At 41.0% G+C, this 26,531-nt stretch overlaps 1 protein-coding gene across 1 annotated transcript; it reads right to left on the bottom strand.

The window, feature by feature from the left end:
* Positions 1 to 1,751: 1,751 nt before the first annotated feature.
* rgs9a (regulator of G protein signaling 9a) lies at positions 1,752 to 25,406 on the bottom strand. Its single transcript, XM_034539648.1, has 17 exons — positions 25,252 to 25,406; positions 19,964 to 20,060; positions 18,054 to 18,104; positions 17,858 to 17,964; positions 16,085 to 16,136; positions 12,829 to 12,887; positions 12,228 to 12,304; positions 10,846 to 10,927; positions 10,644 to 10,706; positions 8,623 to 8,652; positions 8,018 to 8,079; positions 7,627 to 7,740; positions 4,832 to 4,947; positions 4,174 to 4,261; positions 2,619 to 2,757; positions 2,382 to 2,464; positions 1,752 to 1,908 (listed from the first exon to the last, which is right to left on the bottom strand). The coding sequence occupies exons 1-17, from the start codon at positions 25,318 to 25,320 to the stop codon at positions 1,752 to 1,754; spliced, it is 1,446 nt and encodes a 481-aa protein (XP_034395539.1). The 5' UTR covers positions 25,321 to 25,406.
* Positions 25,407 to 26,531: the final 1,125 nt, after the last annotated feature.

The raw sequence follows: 26,531 nt of genomic DNA, 5'->3' as shown, positions 1-26,531 counted from the left end.
ACAAGAGGAGAGTTGACTTGACAATAAAACAGGAAATCACGAGACAACATGGACACGACACAAAACTGATTAATTTAACATCAGTATCCTGGACATGACACTCTCTGTGTGTTCCATTGGTGAAGTCCGACTACAGTCCCACATAGTTTATGGATTTCATTAGCTGCTGTGGTGTTAATCGTTCTGAAATAACACCTTAGAGTTATCTGTAACCTTTGTTATTTGAATTATTTGACCATATTATTTAGTATCATTTGTTACAATGTAACCTCCACATGTGGTAGTAATCAGTTGATTAGATGCCAGCATATTGGAATGTACAGCCTGCTGTGGAAAGTAGTTTTTGAACTACATTAGAACATCTGTTTGAAGTCCCTTGTTTGTGACGCACAAAAACGCAACAAAGTCTGTTAATCTTGATCTCATTTATTACATTTGGGAAAGTAACCAGGTTTGCATTGTGTGCATATTCTCATTAGATAAATTAGCTCTCTTTTACTTCAATGTACTGTCATAATATATGGTGGATTTTGACTTCCTGGTTCCAATTCAGTACCTCCTCATATGTTTACAAGAAAGGGTAATATGTATGAACAAAATAGAACTAATACAAGCTCAGTTAAAGAAAAAATGCTAATTAATCAGATTGGCTTTGAACCAAATGGCTGATGTAACATATGCTAATAATATTTATTGTATTGAAGTAACAAACATGAAACGCATTTGAATTGTTGATACAAATGTTGACTAACATAACTTGTATAGCGACACAACATACTTTTGGGAAGTCTCTAGAAAATCTCTGACTTTCTAAAAAAAGCCCTAATTTCTGGAGAGTCAGAGAGTCTTTCAGTTGAATATGTGTCTGTGACAATGAAAACTATGGACGATTATGAGACTATGGACCCCTTGGCACAGGCATGTACAATGACCCTCGTACCCCTTCTATGCCTGTTTGTGGTCATTTTTTGTCTCTGTAGTGTTGTCTTCTTTTGCATGTCTCTGTGGTTTGTGTATATTCGGAATTGTTTTGTATCTTTTTGTAGTCATTTGATTGACTTTCCAACAAGACAAGAGTCACTTCCAACATCGGGGTCAGGGGGCCCTGGGCATGTGCCTAGTAGGCCTGTTTAGTAAGCCTTCCATAACCAATACTGGATTTTTCACATTTGATCATTATTTAAAACAGAACAACATTCATTATGAATACACTGTATGAACAAAGCAAAAACTTGTGTACAGTCTATACCTCCTAACAGGAGGACCGGTTCCTGTGTTGGTACTGTGCAATCATGGGAAGATATAAAACAAATCACGATTATCCAGGAAAAACATTTTGAGTCAGAATATTATCCTGATAATCAAAATATGCTTCAATTGACAATAAAAGATACTAGAATCACTTTATCTCTACCTCCGTTTTGTTGAGAAACAAGTACGACATCAAGTGAAAAGCAACCAAAGTCGTAAATAAGGTAATCATAAATCATAAGGTTCCCCTGGATCTATAAAGAATGGATGAATAAATAAATAAAATTGCCAGATTTCTGTATCTTTTAAAGCAGACTCTATTTTTCACTTCTCAGCTTTACTCGTGACGATATTCGTCATTATGCCAATAATGGGAATTCACCACAATCAACTTATATGGAGTGTTTTTTATTGCGATTCGTAATAAAATCCTATATATGGTCCCATCCCTAGTACTGCGTGAGACATTACATGTAGAATACACAAGCAGATACACATATCTATTTATTCCTGTCTATTTTGCTCATCATGGCCTTGACGTCGACAGGAGCAGAGGCAGCAGCGGCCTTGGCCTTCTCCTCCTCCTCCTGCTGCCAGAGGATGATGGGATGGATGCCGAGGCTTCGGCTCTGAGCATTTTGCTCCAGCTGGGCTGGACTATGGTGGAAACAGAAACATGATGAAGTCAAGATGATTGAAAAGCCACTCTCTGTAGGGAAGAACAGTTTTTCAGTGGCTTTCAGTTGGTTTAAAGAAGCCGGTTCAGCATTCTGACAGTTGAAACCTGTGGTGTAGTTTAGTGGGCAGACATGAAGTTCAGATTAATTTTATGGTGAGACCAGGCCATGATGCCTGATGTTCACTATGCAGCCTTAAAAGGTTAAAGGTTTAGTTTCTCCAAACTATGGAACCTATTTTCTGATATCTAGCCATACAGTTTCTATTCAATAAAAAACATTTGGACTCAATACATCAATACAATAGAGGTTAAGCACTGACAAGCACTGTGTCACATTATTCTGGGTACTCCACAGAGCTCAAGTGTTTAAAGACTAATGTCTTTCTGGGCAGCACATTCCATTGACATGCATGTGTGGTCAACAAGGGTATGGAAGGGATCAGCCACCAACCTGAAGTTATGAGGATCAGGGTTAATTGCCTTCTTCTGGATGTCTTTGTACACTGGTGACTTGAGGTAACGGAAGAAAGTATCCTGCACCAATGAAAGCACACAAGACTGAGGGTGACCTCAGTTTCACAAAATACATTTTTTAGAATGCATGTAAACAAGAGATCTCAGTAGATCCCCACATTAGCCATTAAACCCTTATTAGTAACAGGATAAGAAACCCAGTACACAGACGCACCTTCTTCATGAGCAGAAACACGTGGGTCTGGGCTGCTTCCAGCACGTAGCGGTGAGGATGCTCAAGGCCTTTCACTGTCAGACCCATTGTCCTGCCATCAATGTTGATCCAGCGGGGGGCACCGGGGGCTAGGAAGGTCCTAAACACACACACACACACACACACACTCCAGTTCAACATCTTGGATGAGATTGGGATTAGGTTGTCTACTAACTTTGTTTGGAAATATCAAACTGCTTAGACATAGAAGTACTAAAGTCCCTAAAAAAACAATTTTATTAATCAGCTACTTACTCTGAAGAATATATGGTCCATGTTATCAAACTATGTATGTGGTATTATGTGTACACAAAAGGTAGTACATTATGCTAACATAAATGAAACGTTTCTGCCGAAATGTAAAATGCAATAGAAGTGTCTCAGTGACTTTTGCTTATGTGGGACTCAGTAGTGTTCAAAGTTATTTGCTTGACATTATAGACAATGAGGCACAATACAGTGCTGCGTAACCCCCACCACCATGTGTTTCTAAATTCAATGCAGAATTTTACAAGGCACACCAATTTTTGATCTCAGCAAGGAGATTATGTATTTGACCGTATGTCTTTGCGTTAGTGTGAGTGTATCTCTGTGTCTGTCTGTCCCACAACAAAACATGCGTATTGGACCCTACAGCCGAATACATGCGCTCATTTATGACTATGCTCAAGGGCCACTCGTAGCAGGGTTGATTCAAACTTTCTTAAAACACTTTATTGACAACCTATCTTTTTGACTACACCGTCATTGACTGCTGGCTCCCTTACAATCAGGACAATACAAACTCAAAAAGAAAACATAACTAGAACATAAGTGGAGGGTGGAGGCTAAATTAAGGAATCTCACAGCCAGATAAAAAGTTTGAAGTCTGGTGGTTCGGCAGCTGATATTTCTGTGGCTGGGTGGGCTTTGGTCTCATCGCAGGCTCCTCTTCTCACCGATATCACTTGTTTTTAGCCTTGCAGATTACCTTTTGCTACTGAGGCAGTTGTTGTCACAGTTAAGGGGAGGGAGGAGCCGAGTCAATGATGATATTAAACAGTCAATAAAAGTTTTTTCTTTCAATTCTGTTTAGTATGTGACAATGGATGTGTAACAGTTCAGCTCCACACCTTATTTCTGTTAATAGTTGTTTTCATTAGATCTGTTTGTCTATTAACTCTCGTGATTTCAGACCCGGTCATTCACACCTGATCATCCTTCATTCCCTTCACCTGGTTCTCACGCCCATCTCACCTGCAACCCATTCCCTCGTTAGTCACTCACTACTTAGGTTCCCTCACTTGCACTTGTCCTCTGCCAGATTGTCTTGGAGACCAAGTTCTCCAGCGTGCCATAGTCTGTTTCCCTGTTTCTGTGTGTTCTGTTCCTGCCGTTACTCCAGTAAAGGATTATTATTTGCTTACTCTGTTTCGTCCATTGTGCTTGGGTCCCTGGTCTTCGATCCGTGACAGGATGCCCCCTACCACACACACACACACACACACACACACAGTTCTTTTTTTTCTTTTCTTACTTGAAAATGGTCTCAGCCTTTGATGTCATGGAAGATCCTGTGCCCCACTTCAGTTCTTCAGCTGCCTCCCAAAAAGCCAAGTTCTCCCCTAGGATACACACGTATACATTTGACCAGTCATTTATTATATTATTATTGTTTTTTTAAACACAGGCGTGGCACCAGGAGAGAGTTATTGTATAATGTTGATTAACAACCCCGCTGAAGGTATGTACTACTGACATCATTCACACCCATTCATACACTGATGGGAGAAGCCACCATGCAAGGTTCCACCTGCTCATCAGGACTAACTAACATTCACACACCGTAGGCACAAATACGTGAGCAATTTGGGGAAATCCGAGGAAACATCGACATGGGCTAGCGGAGCCGGAGGATCGAACCGCCGATCCTCTGATTGAAGGATGCCCCTGCTCATCACTGAGCAAAACTCAGTTGTGCATTGAAGTACATGTCAAGTGTGAGCTGCATGTCTTGAGATCTTGTTTTTGTACCTCAAAGAATATTCTGCATACAGGAAATGAAAAAACGTTGCATAAAAAAATACCTCTGACAAGGGAGGAGCAACAATATCACAATGATGACATTGCTATGCCATTACCTGCCTTAGTCTTACTATCAGGTAGGTTGAGAAAATTAAAGACTTGTAACATACCGCTAAACTCCTTCTTGAGGAAGGTCTTGAAGTCGTCTCGGCCTCGCAGGTCGCTCAGCAGCTCAAACAAGCTGAACGACCAGCGCTCGACTCGCATCTTAGTGGGAACGTCAACTCTGGACACAAACAGGGGTTGAGTCACTCACTGAGTCTTACTGCTGCATGACTGTGCCTTTAGAAAGCATCCACACTACACTTTTACAGACATAACTTCGGTTTGGAATATGATACATTCACTATGCAGACCCGTCTCTATAGAGCGTAATAAAAATTAAAATAAGTGTAATTTACACAATCAAACATTCAGAAATTGGTACAGCTGTACATGGTGGGACATGGTTGTTGGGCTACAGTTGCATTTTTGGTTGGTGCTATGATACTATGGATATGAACAGTAGCTGTCCAGATGAGGCTGGTCAGGATGCTGCTCTCTATAGTTCCTCTATGAACATTGGGCAGGATGGTTGGGGAGGCTGGCATTAGTGTGACCAGCAGTGTGCTTCGTACACATCCCAAGGGAGTGTGGTGGAAGCAGAGGTGATGATTCCAATGCATACTGTCTCTGCGACAATACAGAATCCAGCATCTGGGGAATAATTGTGTTGAATGCTGGAGATGTTAAAAATGTTTGTGAGCAAATTTGCCAACTGGTCTCTGAGCTTGTCCAGGCACACAGGTGCAGCAGCCTTGCTCAAGTTTACTATTGCTGGGGTTCGCCTGACATCGGCCACGGACCGAAAAAGTACCTGGTCGCATGGGGGATAGGTCCTCATTCATATGGCGAATTTTTTTGTGTCTGGGAGATGGATTTGGATTTTTCCCATTGATACATGCACTTTGCTCTCCTGATGTCCCGGGACAGATTAGCCGTATAGATCTGATGGCTTCCATGAAACGCAGGTACCTCAGTGGACATCCATAGCTTCTGGTTAACACGGATGGTGATATTCTTGGAGATGGTGACATAGACCAAATCTCAAGGATTGCATTTTTTCATCTATGTAACATTTCAAAAATCAGGCACATCTTGTCTCAAAGCGATGCAGAAAAACTGGTTCACGCGTTTGTTACTTCTAGGCTAGATTACTGCAATTCCTTATTACAGGCTGCTCTAATAAGTCTCTTAACTCCCTCCAGTTGATCCAGAATTCTGCAGCTCGTGTACTCGCAAAAACTAAGAAAAGAGATCACATTACTCCTGTATTAGCTGCTCTGCACTGGTTCCCTGTAAAATCAAGAATCACATTTAAAATTATTCTCCTCACCTACAAAGCCATGATTGGTGATGCACCATCATAACTAAAGGAGCTTGTAGTACCATATTGCCCCACTAGTGAGCTTATAGTACCATATTGCCCCACTAGAGAGCTGCGCTCACTCAATGCGGGTCTACTCGTGGTTCCTAGAGTCTTCAAAATTAGGATGGGAGCCAGAGCCTTCAGTTTTCCAGTTCCTCTTTTATGGAACCAGCTTCTACTTTCAGTCCGGGGGGCAGACACAGTCACCTCATTTTAGAGTAGACTTAAGACTTTCCTCTTTAATAGTGCTTATAGTTAGGGCTGAATCAGGTTTGTCCTGGTCCAGCCCCTAGACATGCTGCTATAGGCCTATTGGTTGCTGGGGGACATTTTAGGATACACTGTGCACATATCTCCTCTTCTCTCTCTCCTTATGGATGAATTTTACATCTCTCCATTGCACATTACTAACTCTGCTTCCTCCCCAGAGTCTTTGTGACTTCACGTCTCATAGGGTCCTGGCTGTTTCTGAAGCTGGTCCTGACTCCTTGCCTCTGCTTCCTGTATCCAGCCTCTGGCCTAGACCTAGCCTCCTTCCCAATGGCCCTGCCTCCTTCTCTGTGCCTCCTACCTCATTGGTCTGGCCTCTTTTGTGATGCCTCATGCCTCCTGCCTGGTGGATCGGCCTCCTGCCATGGCCCTGTGGATGCCCCCCGTCTCTAACTCCTTCTGTTTCATGGATTGTGGAGGTCTGGATCGTGGTCCATGCCATACTACTAATTATTCATACATTTCTGTCATATTCATTGAATGTGTTGTAACTCTGTAATGCTGTTCATCTGTACACATGACATCTATTGCGTCTGTCCATCCGGGGAGAGGGATCCTCCTCTGTTGTTCTCCTCAAAGGATCTTCCCTTTTTTCCTAGTGAAAGTTTTTTCTCTATTATTTGGGAGTTTCTCCTGATCCGATGTGACGTCGTGGGACAGGGACGTCGTATGTGTACAGATTGTAAAGCCCTCTGAGGCAAATTTGTAATTTGTGATTTTGGGCTATACAAAAAAAACTGAATTTAATTGAATTGAATACATTGTGCACTGGCTGATGTAGCCAAACACAAAAGCTGCATACTCCAGTTCAGTTACAAGTTCAAAGGTGGCTCTGCTTCCTGGAACATGTCCAGTCTGAGCAGTGAAAACCGTCTTGTAAGGTTGATGTAGCTCCAGCTGGTCCAAATTACAATTGGTCTGTAAACAGCCTTTTATAACTCTCTGTGTTTGTATAAGCCAGGTCCAGAGAGTTTGCCCCTGTGGTTGCAAAGTTTCCATGCTGATAACATTTTTGCAAGACAGTGTCAATATTTGCATGGTTGAAATCATCTGTTTATAGTGAATGAGAAAAGATAGTAAATGCAAAACTGCATTCATATAGCACCTTTGTAGTCTTCTGACTACCTTGCCCCCTAAAATAGAGGCTCACAATCTAAAGTCTTTGTCGAGATTAGAAGAGGTCTTTTTATTATTGAGATATCTTTAAGTATCTGCAGCAGCCCTCACCGTCTCGTGTTGCAAGTCCAGTATGTGTCATTATCTGTTTGCCACGGGTTGCTGGGTAGACAGGGAGCCAGGAACGGGTCGTGGTTTTTGTAGGTTGTGACGTACTTGGCCAGTCTGCAGAAATCGTGGGCAATCATGAGACCAATCAAATCCATGTCAATGTTTCCAAACTAGTCCAGCCAATGTTTAACAGATTATCCCAAGATCTTGTTCTTGTAATTAGGCCTGCAAGATATCATATTTTATATCATAATCATATAATGAGCAGACACATATCTCATAGTTATGAGAAATGTTATTACAAGATAAGTCTTATTAAAAAGAACATCTTTCAAATTGATGTTAACCCATTGAAAGGTTGCCAAATAGATAAGAAATCAGAGGAACTTACGCTCCAAGGGACACGCTAGATTTGACCTTTGACCTCATGATAGCTTGTTGGTAGAACATGTTCTAGAATGACAGAGGAACAATTTAAAATGTAATCTTTATCAAAGTTGTATAAATCAAAGAATATACAACTACCCCCTTTCAAATCTGTAATCAGACATGAGACAATCCTTGGGTTACAGCTGTGTCTTTGAATTAGCCAAAAAATTTGATTTCAGCGCAAAACACCTCAATCCAAAAAATGTTCATTGCACTTAACATAAATGTGTGATTAAAAATGTATTAATGCAAATCCAAATGTTATATTTGTAGAGTTCAAAAGTTATGCGTGATGTACATACATGCTGCCAAACTTTTGGATTTACATCAATACATTTTTAATCACAAACTTAGCTTATTAGCAATAAAACATGTTTTAATTGCAGTGTGTAATGTAACTAATAAGGAAATCCCATGAAAAGGTCCAGCTCACTGAAACTCAGCTGACTTTACTGCTTGAAAACCATCAACAATTAGCTTGGAGGAAATGTGGGTGTGCTATGAATTCAACATTATATCAAGGTACATATTTTTTAACATCATTGCTTATTAATTACTATGACTTACCATGCGTCTGCACGCATCAAAGGTGATTTTCTGAGACACAAGAAGAAATAATATTACCATGGGAACCGTTTGTTAGGCTCATGTTACCGTGAGAACACAACATTTAAAGGTAGCTATAACAAAGGATTGAGCATTAGGCAACATCCTAATGCTATCCATTCTGTTACACTAAATTAAAGCTACCACTGTTAAAGGTGGAAAAGAACAAAACACACCTCCTCCAGGTTAAAAGATACTTGATACTGAGTTATTTGTGAATATTGCAGCCAAGATCAATTCATTTGCAGCAGCTTTTCGGAAAATATACTCAGTATTTGGAAAGATTCTGGCTTTACTGTAATAACAATTCCAGTAAAAGTAAAAAAAATGTCTAAACTGGGCTTTTAATTTACCACATTTTGTAAATGCCTGTTTTATGCTGGAAGTAAAAATGTTCAGCATTTCTCCCATATGACCAATTTATAATGGAATTATTGTAGGAATTAGACAAAAGGACCAGCTTGGTTGATTTACCATTAATTAATACAATTATAACAACACTCTTTCCAGGAGAGACTGACTAAAAACTACATGGGACACAATCTGGGAAAGAACTATTTCAGTTTTGTAACGCTTTACTCTCTTATCTTCATCATTGTAAGGAGATCTGTGAAAAGAGAGAGAGATAGAAAGAAGAAATGCAACAAATTAATTAGTTTCTCTATACAGGTAACTACATATAGGTCAAATGTCAAATATAGATTTAGGTCCTGTCAAATGAGCCAAAGTATTCCTGCTGATCATATCTGACGAGAACTGACTATTCTCTAGTAAAGACAGACTGCTGTTGTAGGTGCGTGAACACAACTAGATTATGTATTGTTTCTGCTAGATGTTGCTGCTTTGTTTTATTGTACGAACAAATACAATCTAAAAATATCTGCTTGTGTACTGGTAGCAATACTGCAGTATAAACATAATCCATTGCAATTTAATTATCAGCTAAATGCAATTACAAAGTACTCATCATGATGAAAAAAGTGTGTGCGAGTGTTTTAATGTTATAGTTGGTCGAGTTGGAAGTAATTGAACCATTGTATAACTTGTTAGATTTATTCTGGAACATCCTATTTTATAAACTCATTGTATGTTTGTCAAAACTTCATCTGGAAAGTAACTAGTAACTAACTAAAGCTGTTCGGTAAATGTAGCACAGCAAAAATGACATGATTTCCCTCTGAATTGTAGAGGAATAGAGTAAATGCTCAGGATAGCTGTTATGCTAACAGCATTGTGGACAGATTTATCACCAACAAATACACAGTCAAATTTAAATTAAAGAAATAGATTAATTTAAACCTATGGGAGGAACATATTGGTCAGAAGAAATCGATGGATGTGTTTGAGCTTCTATTTTAAAACTGTATACAAGCAAAACAAGCCAAGAGCCTTGCAGGACTGAGAACAGATGCCACAGCGCAATGTGTGTCGCATCCAGACAACACATCGACAAGCTACACTGTGTTTTCGCACGGTAAAAGGTAAGTCCTTGGAAAGAAAAGGGAACATAAGCTTCTAAGAATTTGATAAGAACCTTAAGTCAAGTTAGTAACACAGAAACAGCAACACAGAAAAGTTGACACTCTCACAATACAACAGAGTTTGGGCTTTGTTTTCTAAATGCAGGATTGATGAGCTCTTGTTATGGACCTGATGTTGACCACAGCAGGGGTCGTTGCCATGACAACCAAAACACATTGATCAGAAATGTATCCTATTAAATGTGAATCACATAAATGAATTAATCGACTTCTAACTAATTTCACCCACGATTAGTGGATGTCTAGAGATCCTCCAGCAGTATTACTCTCCATGTTAAGCTCCAGTAAGTTTCTTAAAAGACCAATTGACCTCAATCCCTCAGTCACTGTGCGTGCGTGCGTGTGTGCGTGCGTGCGTGCGTGCGTGCGTGCGTGCGTGCGTGCGTGCGTGCGTGCGTGCGTGCATGCGTGTGTGTGCGTGAGTGCATACTGACCTGTTACCTCATCTGCGGTGGGATCAATAAGACGTTCTGGACCACAGTCCATAGCACTGTGAGTACGAAGCTGGACATGCACAGGACAGGTTCATGAGGAATGTACAGGAAATATGATAATGAGGTATTTCTGCTGCTACAGTCTACTGTGGATATAGTTATTATGAATTTATTTGGATTATATGACATATTCAGACAGAGACACTGACCGGGGGCCTGTTGACTATCCAGTATGCCCTCTCCTGACAGTCAAACACCACACGATCCGGCTTCTTCCTCTCCTTACCAGCCCTGACACCAGGGTTGCAAAATTCCGGGAATATTCAAAGTTGGAAACGGGAATTAACGGGAAGAAACGGGAATATACGGGAATTAACGGGAAGAAACTGGAAATGTTGGGGTAATTTAACTGTATTTACCTTGTCATGAGCAGACATGCATGCAAACATTTATAATACAACTTTTAAAAATGACATTTTTGACTTTTTTGACATTTTGTGAGTAGAACTTTATTCTTTCAACGAACAACAAAAACATGAACGTTGAATAAAAAAGGTGTATTCCCTATGATCACCACCCCCCAACCCACATTTCTTTGTGTGTTTTTCCCTGAATCCTTTCAGGTCTAAATGCTTTCTTCCTGGACCTCATCAACGTCCTCCTCACTGCTGTAAAAAGTTAGTCTACTGTATACAAATAAACTTGGTATTAAAATAAACATGGCTTCAGTTTACCAAGTAACCAATATGCTAGGTAATGACAAACAGTGTTGGGAAAGTTCACTTTCTACATGAAGTTCAGTTCATAGTTCATAATTCAAATTTTTTAACTAAGTTCACAGCTCCAAAAAATGAACTAGTTCAGTTATTTTTTTCAATATGTTGCGAGCTATAATTGAAATCTCTATCTGTCTGCAATACCGCTCTTGGCCTCTACGCAACTCGGCGCTCTCACACTTGCCAGGCATAGGGCTGAAACGTTCAGACGCAACACTGATGACAAAGACGTTCAAAAACAACAGAATGTTTTTTTTCAAAATTCCCGAGACAAAATACCCGTGGAAACTTTCTGGAAATTTACCGGAAATTTACCGGAAACTTTCCGCCCCTTTGCAACCCTACCTGACACACACACACACACACACAGACACACACACACACACACACACACATATTACATTACATTACATCATTTAGCTGATGCTGTTATCCAAAGCGACTTCCAATAAGTGCATTCAACCGAGTACAAACTCAGAAACACAAGAATCAAGAAAGTAACGTTTCTTCAAGAAAGCCAAGAAAGAATGAACATAACTCAAGCCTGATACGACACCTGATCCCGTATACATCTGTCTGGTGTTTTGGTGTTGTTATCAACCGGTGAAATGCCAAAACCTGCAGGTATATATGCGCATTCAGCTTAAAGTGTCCCTCCAACATATTTGTTCTTCCTTATTGATCCAGAATTTATGAATATGCAAATTTTCTTCATTTAAAAGTTGAACTGCCGGACACAGGATATCTCCTACTTCACTACCAAGTAAAGTGAAATGCCCTCCAAAAAGAATCCAAGCTGTAATGGCTTCACCTACTTGTACTGCTCAGTGGCCTGCATCACAATGAAGTCCCACTTGTGGTTCATCCAATCATGGAGGTGGCTGTAATGTGTCTGTTTAAAACACAAACATGGAGTAAAATCACTGCTCATCTGTATATGGAGAGTGGCAGTAAGAAGAAGGATTAAAGGAGATAAGTGAAACTATATTCCAATAGGAACAAGGATCCATTAAACCTCATGTTGAGTCAACATGAATTAATGATGTGAATTGTATCAACAACACGACAACAACACTACACTGATTTTACACATGAAGATAATATAATATAATAGCATACACCCAAAATAACAGTAGATACTAAAGATGAAATATCCAATAAGGCTCATAAAGTCCCACATTTCACTGCAGACACTGTTAAACCTTAAACGGAGAGCTGGGAGGAAATTTAAAATCACAGAGTAAAGCTTCATGGCCAAATGCTTGTTGCCACCCTGCATCTAGAGCCAATATGTGTCAGTAGAAAACAAATCAACTCTTGCTCACAGTCAGTAAAGCATGAGGCCTTTGGCTTTATATAGAAGGAGAGCAGCACATTTGTTACACACACACAACCATTCGACACTCAAACACAAACCTGTTCGTAGGGTTCTAGCATGCCTTTCTTGCGGATGTTTCTCTTTGCCAGGTAAATGGCTTCAGTCAGAAAAGAAAAAAGTCATTACTAATCACATTACAAAAGTGAAACTTGTTTACAATGTCATACCAATAATCAGAGAATAGTAGTATCCGTTTCAGGACACAGATAGGATGTGTTAAGCCAGGCTGTAGAAATAAGAAACTAGTCTAGATCTGTCAAAATACACCTTGTAATCTGAAAGGCTAGTTTAGACTTCTTATTTCAACACCTCACTCTCAGTTGAGCTGAAGGATGCTCCACATCCAGATATGTAGAGTATTTTTTAGAATGTAATCGAAAACGAAAGCGGCTGAGCACCGCTGTGTTGGAGTTTTCCCCGGGGAACGAGAGGGTCGCCTCCCTGCGCCTACGGGTTGCGGGGAGTAAGGCTCTGACTGTTGTTTGTGCTTATGCACCGAACAGCATTTCGGAGTATCCGGCCTTCTTGGAATCGGTGGGAGGGGTCCTGGAAAGGGCGCCGCCTGCCGACTCCATAGTTCTCCTGGGAGACTTCAACGCTCACGTGGGCAATGACAGAGAAACCTGGCGGGGCGTGATTGGGAGGAACGGCTTGCCCGATCTGAACCCGAATGGTGTTTTGTTGTTGGACTTCTGTGCTAGCCACAGTTTGTCCATAACGAACACCATGTTCGAACATAAGGTGGCTCATAAGTGTACCTGATACCAGAACACCTTAGGCCGGAGATCAATGATCGACTTTGTAATCGTATCATCTGATCTGCGGCCGTATGTCTTGGACACTCGGGTGAAGAGAGGAGCAGAGCTGTCAACTGATCACCACCTGGTGGTGAGTTGGATCAGATGGCGGGGGAGTCGGCTAGAAAGACCTGGCTAGCCCAAACGTGTAGTGAGGGTGAACTGGGAACGTCTGGCAGAGGATCCTGTCCGGGAGGTCTTCAACTCCCACCTCTGGAAGAACTTCTCACAAATCCCGAGGGAGGCTGGGGACATGGAATCCGAGTGGACCTTGTTCAAAGCCTCTATTGTAGACGCGGCTGCTCGGGGCTGTGGCCGGAAGGTCATCGGTGCCTGCCGTGGCGGCAACCCGAGAACCCGGTGGTGGACACCGGGGGTGAGGGAAGCCGTCAAACTGAAGAAGGAGGCCTTTCGGGCCTGGCTGGCCCAGGGGTCTCCTGAAGCAGCTGACGGGTACCGGCGGGCCAGAAGGGCTGGAGCTGCGATGGTCGCGGAGGCTAAAACTCGGGCATGGGAGGAGTTCGGGGAGGCCATGGAGAAGGACTTTCGGTTGGCCTCAAGGAAGTTCTGGCAAACCATCCGACGGCTCAGGAAGGGAAAGCAGGGTCTATCCCAGGCTGTTCTCAACAGGGGGGGGGGAACTGCTGACCCGGACTGGGGACATCGTCGGGCGGTGGAAAGCGCACTTTGAGGAACTCCTAAACCCGGCCAACATGTCCCCCGGAGAGGGGGCAGCGCCGGAAGACTTTGGGGTGGTTTCAAGGTAGTCAAAAAGCTCCTTGGTGGCAAGGCGCCAGGGGTGGATGAGATCCGCCCTGAGATGCTGAAAGCGCTGGACATTGTTGGGCTGTCTTGGTTGACACGCCTTTTCAGTGTCGCATGGGGGTCGGGAACAGTGCCCATGGACTGGCAGACCGGGGTGGTGGTTCCCATCTTCAAGAAGGGCGACCGGAGAGTGTGCTCGAACTATCGTGGTATCACACTGCTCAGCCTCCCGGGAAAAGCTTATGCCAGGGTGCTGGAGAGGAGGCTCCAACCGCTTGTCGAACCTCGGATTCAAGACGAACAGTGCGGATTCCGTCCCGGTCGTGGAACAGTGGACCAGCTCTTTACCCTCGCAAGATTACTGGAGGGGTCCTGGGAGTTTGCCCAACCAGTTTACATGTGCTTTGTAGACCTGGAGAAGGCTTTCGACCGGGTCCCTCGGGGGTTTTTGTGGGGGGTGCTGCGGGAGTATGGGGTGCCGGACCCGTTGGCACGGGCCATCCGGTCTCTGTACGCCTGCAGTAGGAGCTGTGTTCGTCTCCTCGGTAGTAAGTCAGACACGTTCCCGGTGGGTGTTGGCCTCCGCCAGGGCTGCCCTTTATCACCGGTCCTGTTCGTGACCTTCATGGACAGGATATCTAGGCGCAGCCAGGGGGCAGAGAGGTTCCGGTTCGGGAGTCTCGGGATCGCCTCTCTGCTGTTCGCGGATGATGTGGTCCTGTTTGCCTCCTCGGAACGTGACCTCCAGCATTCACTGGGGCGTTTTGCAGCCGAGTGCGAAGCGGCAGGGATGAGAGTTAGCACCTCCAAATCTGAGGCCATGGTGCTCTGCCGGAAACCGGCGGATTGCTCCCTCCAGGTGGGCCAAACTGCCTACCCCAAGCGAAGGAGTTCAAGTATCTCGGGGTCTTGTTCACGAGTGAGGGTAAGGTGGAGCGGGAGATCGACAGGCGGATCGGTGCGGCTGCAGCAGTAAAACAGGCGCTGTACCGGTCCATCTTGGTGAAGAGGGAGCTGAGCCGGAAGGCAAAGCTCTCCATTTACTGGTTGGTCTGCGTTCCAACCCTCACCTATGGTCACGAACTCTGGGTCATGACCGAAAGAACGAGATCTCGGATACAAGCGGCCGAAATGAGCTTCCTCCGTAGGGTGGCCGGGCTCAGCCTTAGAGATAGGGTAAGGAGCTCGGACATCAGGGGGAGCTTGGAGTGCTCTGTGCGCTCTCCTGCAGCAGAACATGTCCGACCGCACGGCAGGACCATTGTAACACACAAACAGCCTAAAAGAGCGCTGCGCAATAAATGCTTTGGAATTACGTTGTAAAACGTAAAACATTAATTGTCGAAGAGTTCCGGTAATTTGAATTTGGCATGTCACTTTATGTCGCCGGAGACAGGGTTCGTACTACAAGAGTTTTAGAGTTGTAAAATTAACTGCTGTATCCAGAGTATTTTTCCTCAGCATAACGAACACACATCAAACCTACTGGACTGCACCGCCCTACACCGCCCTGGACCAACAACACTGTTCCCACTAAAACATTTTCTTTACTTTTTAGTTATTGGCTTATACTTGTAATTCATATTGGTTCACACAAACACTCTCCATCCATCTGATACTGGCCCGGGCCGGCCCGTCCGTCACATTTTAAAAGTAATTGTGGCCCCTGAGCCAAAAAGTGTGCCCACCCCTGTTCTAATCGTAACCCACCACCCCATTTGGCATACTGTACCATAGTCAGAGTCCTCTGCAACCCAGTTCTGTGTCGGCCAGAAGTACGGGGTCTGAAAAAGTTTAACATCACACAGACAGTGTTAGTCTATCAGCAGCCTCTTCCTCCTCTACACAACTGCTGATAGCTTTGTATCTCTTTTGGATGGGTTTTGCCTTTTAATATCCTTTGGATTCAACGGAGGCACCACTTGTCACAGATATCACTGATGCTTAGTAGGTGGGTACCAATCTTAATCACCAGCATCTCCGGTGTCCAAGACGAGAGTGGCGGAGGTGAAATAGACCCTGCTTGTGCTTGGATTTCTGATCAAACTGTTTGCTTGCACTCAGATATGTTGTTGCTTGCCCAGATTTCCTGTGCTCCAGCTTCAGTCCTTCTCTTCACACTTGGGCTGCTTCTGTGTGCTGGTGAAACATCTGCTCACAGATTTCTTCTGTGCTCTGAATTTTTGTTAAGCAACAACCCTCAAAATTCCCCAACCCATAGAATGTCATGTGTTATATTGACCAATGAAATGATCCTTGCTTTAATGTAGATGCGTTCACTTTATTTTGACAGTATACCAGCGCTGTACCTTTTCTTGTAATTCCCTTGTAGTTCCCTTCCAAGCTTAAACTGAACATACTCGTGTTGAAAGTGCTCTATTGTAAGCTCTCAGCTAACGTTAGTAAATCGCTTCCACTTTTATTCTTCAGTTTTATTCCGAATAATAATAATAATAATAATAATAATAATAATAATATCAGCCAGTACTTGAAAGTACTTATACTTGAGTATTTGCATTTCATGCTACTTTAACTCAAACTGTACTATATTACAGAGTTGATATTGTACTTTTCACTTCACTACGTTCGACTGACAGCTTTAGTAACTTTCTTTTTATTATTAAACCATAATGTAATTAACTAATACATTATGATGTATTATTATTGATTCACCTATCCAACAGTGAATAAATCAGCCCCAACTTTGCCATGGGATGTTTACACATAATGCTTTGCCATTTAGAATACAATAGTACAACTCCTTATGCAGAATTGCCCATTTCAGAATAATGCATGTGAAAATTCACACTGTCTTTTAATGTCTTTTAAAATGGTCTGTTAATGAATTATTCTGCATTGTTCCCATGGTAAATCAACAGCCGTGTTGGGGGATTGAAAACAGTTCACAGTTTCATGAAAAAACCTAGATCAATTCAATCTTCTCTGTCAACTAACTTGCTCATGACCGTCTGTACCTGCTCGTTAATCGCTAAACACACCCTCAAACTGATTTGTTGGTTGAATAAAGGATAAGAACTGATAATGTGAAGTCCTGATTGATGGGATATAAAGATATAAATCAAAACTAATATACAGTTAATTTCCTTCCTCCTGCTGTGGTTCGACTAAAATACAGTCATCATTTTATATGTAGACATATTGATCTGTGTACAAAGTAATACTCACAAATAATTGCCATGAAATCTGATTATCAATGGATTGTGGAAATCTGGATCGTGGTCCATGCTAATTATTCATACATTTCTGTCATATTCATTAAATGTGTTGTAACTCTGTAACGCTGTTCATATTTTAGTTCATATCTTCTTAAGAGCTCACTATGTTGACGTGTGAAGGAACAAGTGATTTTGGTTGTTGTTTCACACAATTAGTTAGTCTTTGTATTTAGTGATGAAAAGTAAAAACTCCTGTTTCCCTGTGATGTTAAAGTGCAACAATGATTCCAACAATGGGTAGCAAAGACGAAGCAAGGATTTTGTTTTACCTGGAAGCGATAGAGGCTGGTGTTGTTGCACATCACCAGCTTCTTGTGGTTCTGCAGGGGGTAGATGTAGCCATAGGCCACTAACATGGTGCCAAAGGCCTGAACCTCTGGAACACAGACAGGTAAATGACATGTGAATAGTTTTTTTTGTTTATGTTGTTTTAGCAATCAACCTATGATGTGTACAGTGTTATACCTTCTGGAGTGGTCTTCATCTTGTTGGTGATCCATGTGAGGACGTCAACACCTGTGGAAACAAAAAAGAGCTGAAACACTCAACAGTAACTATTAATACTCTGTTTCCTGATTGTGTCTTTGAATTTTAATTTAAAAAATAAAGTCAATATGAAATTATTGAAATAATAAATAGTGTTATTGTCGTGCATACCTATTGTATGCCATCTCACACCATACTGTTTTCTTTATTTGATATTAGATGGTTCTTCTAATGATAGTAACTATGACAATTAATATGTGCTTGAAATAAATTTGTTTTATCACTGTGTGCCATTGAATTAAAAAAGAAAATGTACAATACACATTTTGAGCATGAGAAGGACTAAGTTAATTCAGAGGACATGACTGCTGCCCACAGTGCACACAGCCATGTTCCGTTGACTACAACATGGAGATTGTAATTAGTGATTATCTTTGTGCTAAATTGGGTTTGGTAATATTGAAAGATATAAAGTTTGAAAAGATTGCTCTCTAAACATCTTCTTTTTTACAATTAAGAGAATAGAAAAACTAAATTCCCAAAAAAATTTTGGGGGTTAGTTAGTATTTTCTGAAAACTGTGCAAGCTATATTATTTTATTTGTTGTATGTGAAATGAGTCAATAATTACGTGAGCTCAATAATGTGTTTCCAAACACAAAGTGACTATCATGACATAACATCCACAGAAAACTGCAGGGACGATGGACAAAATAACAGGAGACATGATGAAAACACAAATGAATGGCTAAAGGTAGCAATCATTCTAGAGGAATCACACTCCCTGGCTTCTGCACCACCCATTCATTTTGTAAACAGTTATTCACAGCAGGTGCTTGCACTTCACACCACTTCAGTTCACCTGTTTGTTTTTTTACCCAAGCTGATCTTTCCCTCGCTGATCTTCGATTGGATTAAAAAGCCACTTTGGGCCTAAAGATCTAATCCAATTGTGGGATCGCCTTATTTAGCCTGTGCTAGCAGCTTAGACAGCAAGGCAGCAGCCTGCCAGGATGTGCTTTAAATGATGCAACGACAAAGTGTTGTGAATCTACTGGAATTTTGCTCAACCATCTATAGTCTTCCTTCTAGGAACTGATAGAAAGTGGTCAGAAGGGTCAGTAAATAAGTTAATTGAAGTTCAGAAATAACAAATCAATCCAGTCCAATGGGACCAAGGATGCAACATTGGGAGATTTATCTTTTTTTGTTGTTCTTTTTCATTCTTGTGACATTTCGAATCAGGTGAAGTCACAAGTAAATTTCACAGCAAATATGGCTTGATGAATAAATAACCATAGTCAATAGGTGTGGAACAAAAGTTTTCGGTCATTAAAATATATATCAAAACATAAAATATTGATATTAAAAAACAAAAGAACAAAGAACATGTATTTTTAAAACCGGATGTAATCTATTTTATTTCGAATCTTCTAAACCATAAACCTTTCATCCCTTGTCAGTTGCTCTCTTGACTAAGACCCTAAGGCAAATTTGTGATATTCTACTGGTGCTAGAGTGTATAAATTCTACTGACTTGACTAGAGTGTTTGCTGGAGTCTGCCAGTCGCTGTTTGAGTTTAGGAGCTGGAAAACCAAAACCATACGCTAAAGAAGCTCTGCCCAGACAGGTAATATTTATCTTCTCTGCATCCCCATCATTAGTTATTTGATACATTGCTAATCTAAAATTGAAGAGCAGCTTTTAAAATACACACCTGGATTTTGCTGTAGCGCCCTATAAAGCCGGTTGCATGCAGATTGTAATAACCCTATCATATTCTTTCATTACTTGGTACAAATATATCATGAATTAACTTCAGACTATTTAATATTTGTAGAGCCTTAGGAACTTTCTCAGGCTTTGTGAATGTGTGTGTCTAGTCTCACCAGTGATGACATGTGGGATGGTACTGATGTTGAGTTTCTGCTCCGAGCACTTGACCCCACTTTTTGAATCCTGCATCTCCACCACAATGGCCTCTAGCTGAAAGCAGAAGAACAGCAAAGATGTCCATGGGCCATTCAGGAAGTTATTAGCATGAGCCACCAGACCAACACTGATAAAAGAATGTGTTTCTTGAACCACTATATGGTAATTGGACTGCACTTGTATAGCGCTTTTCTAGTCTTCCGACCACTGAAAGCACTTTAACTCTACATTACATTATGCACCCGTTCATACCCATTCATACACTGATGGGAGGGGCTACTATGCAAGGTGCCACCTGTTCAGAACTAACTAAAATTCATACAACATTTACAGATTGGGGTTAAATATTTTGCCCAAGGACACATCGACATGGTATAGCGGAGCCCGGAATTGAAATGGCGATCCTCTCATTGAAGGACGACCCGCTGACCCACAATCCCCCACATATATCAGTTCACAGACGAGTTCCACAACTTCATAAGGGAGGAAATGTAGAGATTTTAATCAGAGATTTGTTCAGCAAGATAATCTTCACAAATGAACACCACTACCGTATCATATTTAAATGGAAATGCAATCACCAGAAGTAAAAAGCTAACGTTAGGCTATAAAGACGCTCCACCACAGTCACCTGATTTCAGGTCAACACCACTAAGCTAAAAGAGGATAAGTGTGAAGAGTGAAGACGTTTGTTCGTCTCATTTAGACTCTTGATAGAAACCACCTTTTTTCAAGACACATTCAATAATTGTATTGATTTATAGATTACGGAACCGGAAGTGCAAGAATGTTGACTCATGTCTGGATTTTAGGACTCATTCCTGCAGCACCATAATGTGTAAATTGGTTATTATAAATCTGAACGACAGCAATGATATGTGGCGTTCCCCAAGGTCCCATTCTTGGTCCACTTCTATTTAACATGGATATGCTCCAACTAGCTTGCATCTTGCAAAAGAAAAACATCCTTATTCCTTAATCCTTAATTATGTGGATGGCACGCAGATTTACATAACAGTAAACCAAGATGATTATTGACCAATACGACATCCCTGTCCCAGGACCTCACATCGGATCAGGAAAAACTCGCCAAAAATAACCTTTCACAGAGAAAAAAGGGAAGAAACCTTCAGGAGAGCAACAGAGGAGGATCCCTCTCCCCGGATGGACAGAAGCAATAGATGTCATGTGTATAGAATGAACAGCATTTACAAAGTTACATAAACACATTACATGAATATGACAATGTATGAATGGAACTCCAATCCATGAAACAGAAGGAGGTGAGAGGAGGGGGCAAGGCATCAGCAGGGCCAACACGGGAGGCCGGCTCACCAGGCATCAGACACCTCCAGGTCCAATGGACCCTATGAGACGTGAAGTCACAACGACTCCGGGGAGGAAGCAGAGTTAATAAGGTGCAATGGAGAGATGTAAATTCATCCATAAGGAGAGAGAAGATGAGATAGGTGCTCAGTGTATCCTAAAACATCCCCCAGCAGCCTATAAGCCTATAGCAGCATATCAAGGGGCTCGACCAGGGCAAACCTGATTCAGCCCTAACTATAAGCACTATCAAACAGGAAAGTCTTAAGTCTATTCTTGAATGAGGTGACTGTGTCTGCCTCCCGGACTGAAAGTGGAAGCTGGTTCCATAAAAGAGGAGCTTGATAACTGAAGGCTCTTGCTCCCATTCTACTTTTTAGGACTCTAGGAACCACAAGTAGCCCCGCATTTAGTGAGCGCAGCTCTCTAGTGGGGCAATATGGTACTACAAGCTCCTTAAGATATGATGGTGCATCACCAATCAAGGCTTTGTAGGTGAGGAGAAGAATTTTAAATGTGATTCTTGATTTTACAGGGAGCCAGTGCAGCGCAGCTAATACAGGAGTAATGTGATCTCTTTTCTTAGTTTTTGTGAGTACACGAGCTGCAGCATTCTGGATCAACTGGAGGGATTTAAGAGACTTATTAGAGCAGCCTGATAATAAGGAGTTGCAGTAATCTAGTCTGGAAGTAACAAACGCGTGAACCAGCTTTTCTGCATCTTTTTGAGACAAGATGTGCCTGATTTTTTAAATGTTACGTAGATGAAAAAATGCAATCCTTGAGATTTGCTTAACGTGGGAGTTAAAAGATCAAAGATAACGCCTAGATTCTTTACAGTGGTGTTGGATGCCAGGGAAATGCCATCTACAGAAACCACATCACCAGATAATTGATCTCTGAGGTGTTCAGGGCCCAGTAAAATAACTTCAGTTTTGTCTGAGTTTAACATCAGGAAGTTGCAGGTCATCCATGTTTTTATGTCTTTAAGACATTCTTGAATTTTAGCGAGCTGGTTGGTCTCCTCTGGTTTGGTCGATAGATATAATTGAGTATCGTCTGCATAGCAATGAAAGTTTATGCAGTGTTTCCTGATAATATTGCCCAAAGGAAGCATATATAAGGTAAATAAAATTGGTCCAAGCACAGAACCTTGTGGAACTCCGTGATTAACGTTGGTGGTCATTGAGGCTTCATCGTTTACAAATACAAATTGAGATCGATCTGATAAATAGGATTTAAACCAACTTAGTGCGGTACCTGAAATGCCAATCGACTGATCCAGTCTCTGTAATAGGATGTCATGATCAATGGTGTCGAACGCAGCACTAAGGTCTAATAATACCAGTATGGAGATGAGTCCTTTATCTGATGCAATTAGGAGGTCATTTGTAATTTTCACCAGTGCTGTCTCTGTGCTGTGGTGTTTTCTAAATCCTGACTGAAACTCCTCAAATAAACTATTCTGATGTAGGAAGTCGCACAACTGATTTGCGACTACTTTCTCAAGGATCTTAGAGAGGAAGGGAAGGTTAGAGATTGGTCTGTAGTTAGCCAACACCTCTGGATTAAGAGTGGGCTTTTTCAGGAGAGGTTTAATTACACATCAAAGAATTGATTGCCCAGAAAGGTTTGGGCCATGCGTTTCAAGCCATAGAATATAAGACTTTCCTGTTTGATAGTGCTTATAGTTAGGGCTGAATCAGGTTTGCCCTGGCCGAGCCCCTTGATATGCTGCTATAGGCTTATAGGCTGCTGGGGGATGTTTTAGGATACACTGAGCACCTCTCTCCTCTTCTCTCTCTCCTTATGGATACATTTACATCTCTCCATTGCACCTTATTAACTCTGCTTCCTCCCCGGAGTCGTTGTGACTTCACGTCTCATAGGGTCCATTGGACCTGGAGGTGTCTGATGCCTGGTGAGCCGGCCTCCCACCTTGGCCCTGCTGATGCCCTGCCCCCTCCTCTCTACCTCCTTCTGTTTCATGGATTGGAGTTCCATTCATACATTGTCATATTCATGTAATGTGTTTATGTAACTTTGTAAATGCTGTTCATTCTGTACACATGACATCTATTGCTTCTGTCCATCCGGGGAGAGGGATCCTCCTCTGTTGCTCTCCTGAAGGTTTCTTCCCTTTTTTCCCTGTGAAAGGTTATTTTTGGGGAGTTTTTCCTGATTCGATGTGAGGTCCTGGGACAGGGATGTCGTATGTGTACAGATTGTAAAGCCCTCTGAGGCAAATTTGTAATTTGTGATATTGGGCTATACAAAATAAACTGAATTGAATTGAATTGAATATGGGGTCAGATCAGTTTCAATAATTGCAAATGCACACAGAGAGACTTACAAATGCAAACACAAAGATTTACAAATGCGCACAGAACAATTTACAAATATGTTCGATTTACAAATGCACACAGAGAGACTTACAAATGCAAACACAAAGATGTACAAATGCGCACAGAACAATTTACAAATATGTTTGATTTACAAATGCATAATAGAACTCCTATTACCCGGGACAGGTTTGCTCCCCGTCCCCAGGATCAGAACCAGAAGCCACGGTTTCTATGCACTTTAAGTACACTTGAGGTCTGCCCCAAACCTGTTTCTTTTAAATCAAGACTTACAACGTTGCTGTTTTCCACGGCATTTCTCAAGGTAATTTAAAGATATTATTTTTTATATACCTTCTTAAATCTTTTTATTATATTATATTTCTACTGATTTTTTTTTGAATTATCCTGAAATAATACATATTTAAATCTAAATGTCCACACAGGACCCATCTTTACGCTAGTATTTGAGATTCAGTCACACAATTACTCAAATGAACGCAAAATTACCACACAGTAAAAGTTTAAAGTCATGCAACTTTCTCTCTTTTAGGTTAAAGTTTGTCAGACACTTGAAGACACTATTGTACACACATCCGTCCACCACCTCAACCGCCACAACTGTACCTAGCTTGCAATGTTGCCAGTGAATGTAAATTGCTAATGCAAGTACTTGCATGTGAATGGTTTGCAGAGCAGGTTTTCCATGAAGCACCACATTCCAAGAGGACTGCTTTCATATCCTAAAACATTACCATTCCCTCTGTTAAAGTAACTCCAACATCTGATCAGCGTTAGTGGTATTCTGAGGCACTTTATTAAGTATTTACATTTGAGCTTATTTATACTTCTATCTCACTCCATTTCAGAGGGAAATGTTGTAATTATTGCACCAATACATTTAATTAACACAAATGATTACAAGCTAATTTGAAGGTTAAGATTTCACAAATTCAGTCAGTTTAACTATCCAACACATTCAAAAATATAGGGAATGGACAAGATACTAGCAACACCTAGTTGTAATGGTGTTTTTCAGTATGGAGGCAAACAGAGATCTTTTCTCTTTTCTTAGTTACAGAGGATATATTTCAATCATTTCATCTTTTATTTCACAGTGTTCCTCATTGTAATCAAATAGACTTTCTTTTTCCCCCCAACGTGTTAGTGAGTTTTTTAACATTAAGGAGCGCTCCATGTGAGTCAGGTGATGAACTGTAGAGTATAGTTCAACTGCAGTGCACCTTGCAGCAGAGCAGCAAAGCTAATTGGATTCAAAGTGGAATTATCGATGATCTTTAACAAGCTGCTGTGGGCCAACAAATCATGTGTAATTCTCATGCAAATGTTTTTTGTTCTTACTTGTTTTTCCCAGAAAAACAAGCAAATATGTGAAACATATTTATGAATGCTTTAATCCATGAATGTTAAGAATATCTTAAACAAATAAAATATCTGTAATGTTTAAACGTTGTACATTTCTGATTACAATAAGGATAACATCTTACAAATAAAATATGTGCAGCAAGCACTAAATAAAACCAATGATGACGATGATGATAAATATTTCCACCCACCTTTTTGAAGCAGTGCGTGCGAGGCTGGAAATGTTGCCCCCGGTTTGGACGGACTGTTCTAATTGTCATATCTGCAGATGGATGAAGACCAAATCAGGTGTTTAAAAAGAAAATTCCTGATGGGGAATATTCCAGTTATAATATCTATAGTTGCTGACAGAGAAGGGTGTGCATGTAGTTGACTTTAACACACTCCTCTTGTGTGTGGATTCTAAGACAGGATGGGAAGGATGGACTTACCTAATCAACCAGTTAGAGAGAAAAGACCGTCTGGGTGGTTCTTAAATTAACCTAAGTAAAGAAAGTCTTCTTCGTCAGTCTCTGTTTGGAAGCTAAAGAGTGTCACAATCACCAAAGATTTAGGGCTGGTTTTCTAAATGTATATATTAAAATACAATGAATTGATGTATTGTTAATTTGCACCTAAAGGATACAATTTAAAAAGACAATTAAGTAAAAAAAGTAAAATGATCATCAACTGCAATCTAAAAGAATATTTTAGATAGAGATTGCTGGTAGGTGGATTTTGTAACATTTGGACAGAGCCAGTCTTTATAAGCTACTCGGCTGCTGGCTGTAGCTTCATATTCACTGTACAGAGTGTTATCAATCATCTAAGCAAGAAAGAGAGTAAGTCTTTTTCACAAAATGTTAATCTGTTCAGTTCCTTTAATAATCGCGTTATGTCTATAAATTATGAATACATTTTCATTATTGTATTAATTTACAAAATTCAAGAGTGAAATGTATAATTCTGTTAGAAAACTAATTATGAGATATTGTGTAGAATCTGGTTTACTAGATCATAATAACTAGCAATAGCAAGTCATAGTTATATCTCACATTTATGACATAGTATATAGTAGGTCCATTATTGTTTTCAAAATCATGATTGTGAGATATCAGAGTTCTAACTTTTCATAAGTAAGGGGGTTATAACTGCCAATGACGAGAACTACCCCAGGGGCTCCACAAAAACTTCCCAAAAGCCACAAAGCAAACCTGGGGCCAGGTAGCTGCTAAAGAACGTTCATCTATTTATGTATCTATTTATCCATATAAAAACACACAATCATTCTTTCAACAGGAATAAAATTACCAAGCATTAAAAGATTAACGGCATGTTTTTAAAACCCTCCACTGTACCACTGTCTATGCACTGTACCTCTCACTTTTGCTGAATTCACGTGTATTGGAAAAACTTATGTTTACTTTACTTTGGCGAAAAATTCGCCAAAGTAAAGTAAAGACACACGGAGGCCTGGCACAATGAATGAATT

This window comes from Cyclopterus lumpus, chromosome 8, assembly GCF_009769545.1.
Source record: "Cyclopterus lumpus isolate fCycLum1 chromosome 8, fCycLum1.pri, whole genome shotgun sequence".
In the NCBI taxonomy this organism is placed as follows: Eukaryota; Metazoa; Chordata; class Actinopteri; order Perciformes; family Cyclopteridae; genus Cyclopterus; species Cyclopterus lumpus.
The sequence above is the reverse complement of the archived record's forward strand: the minus strand, read 5'-3'. Positions and strand labels throughout refer to the sequence as shown.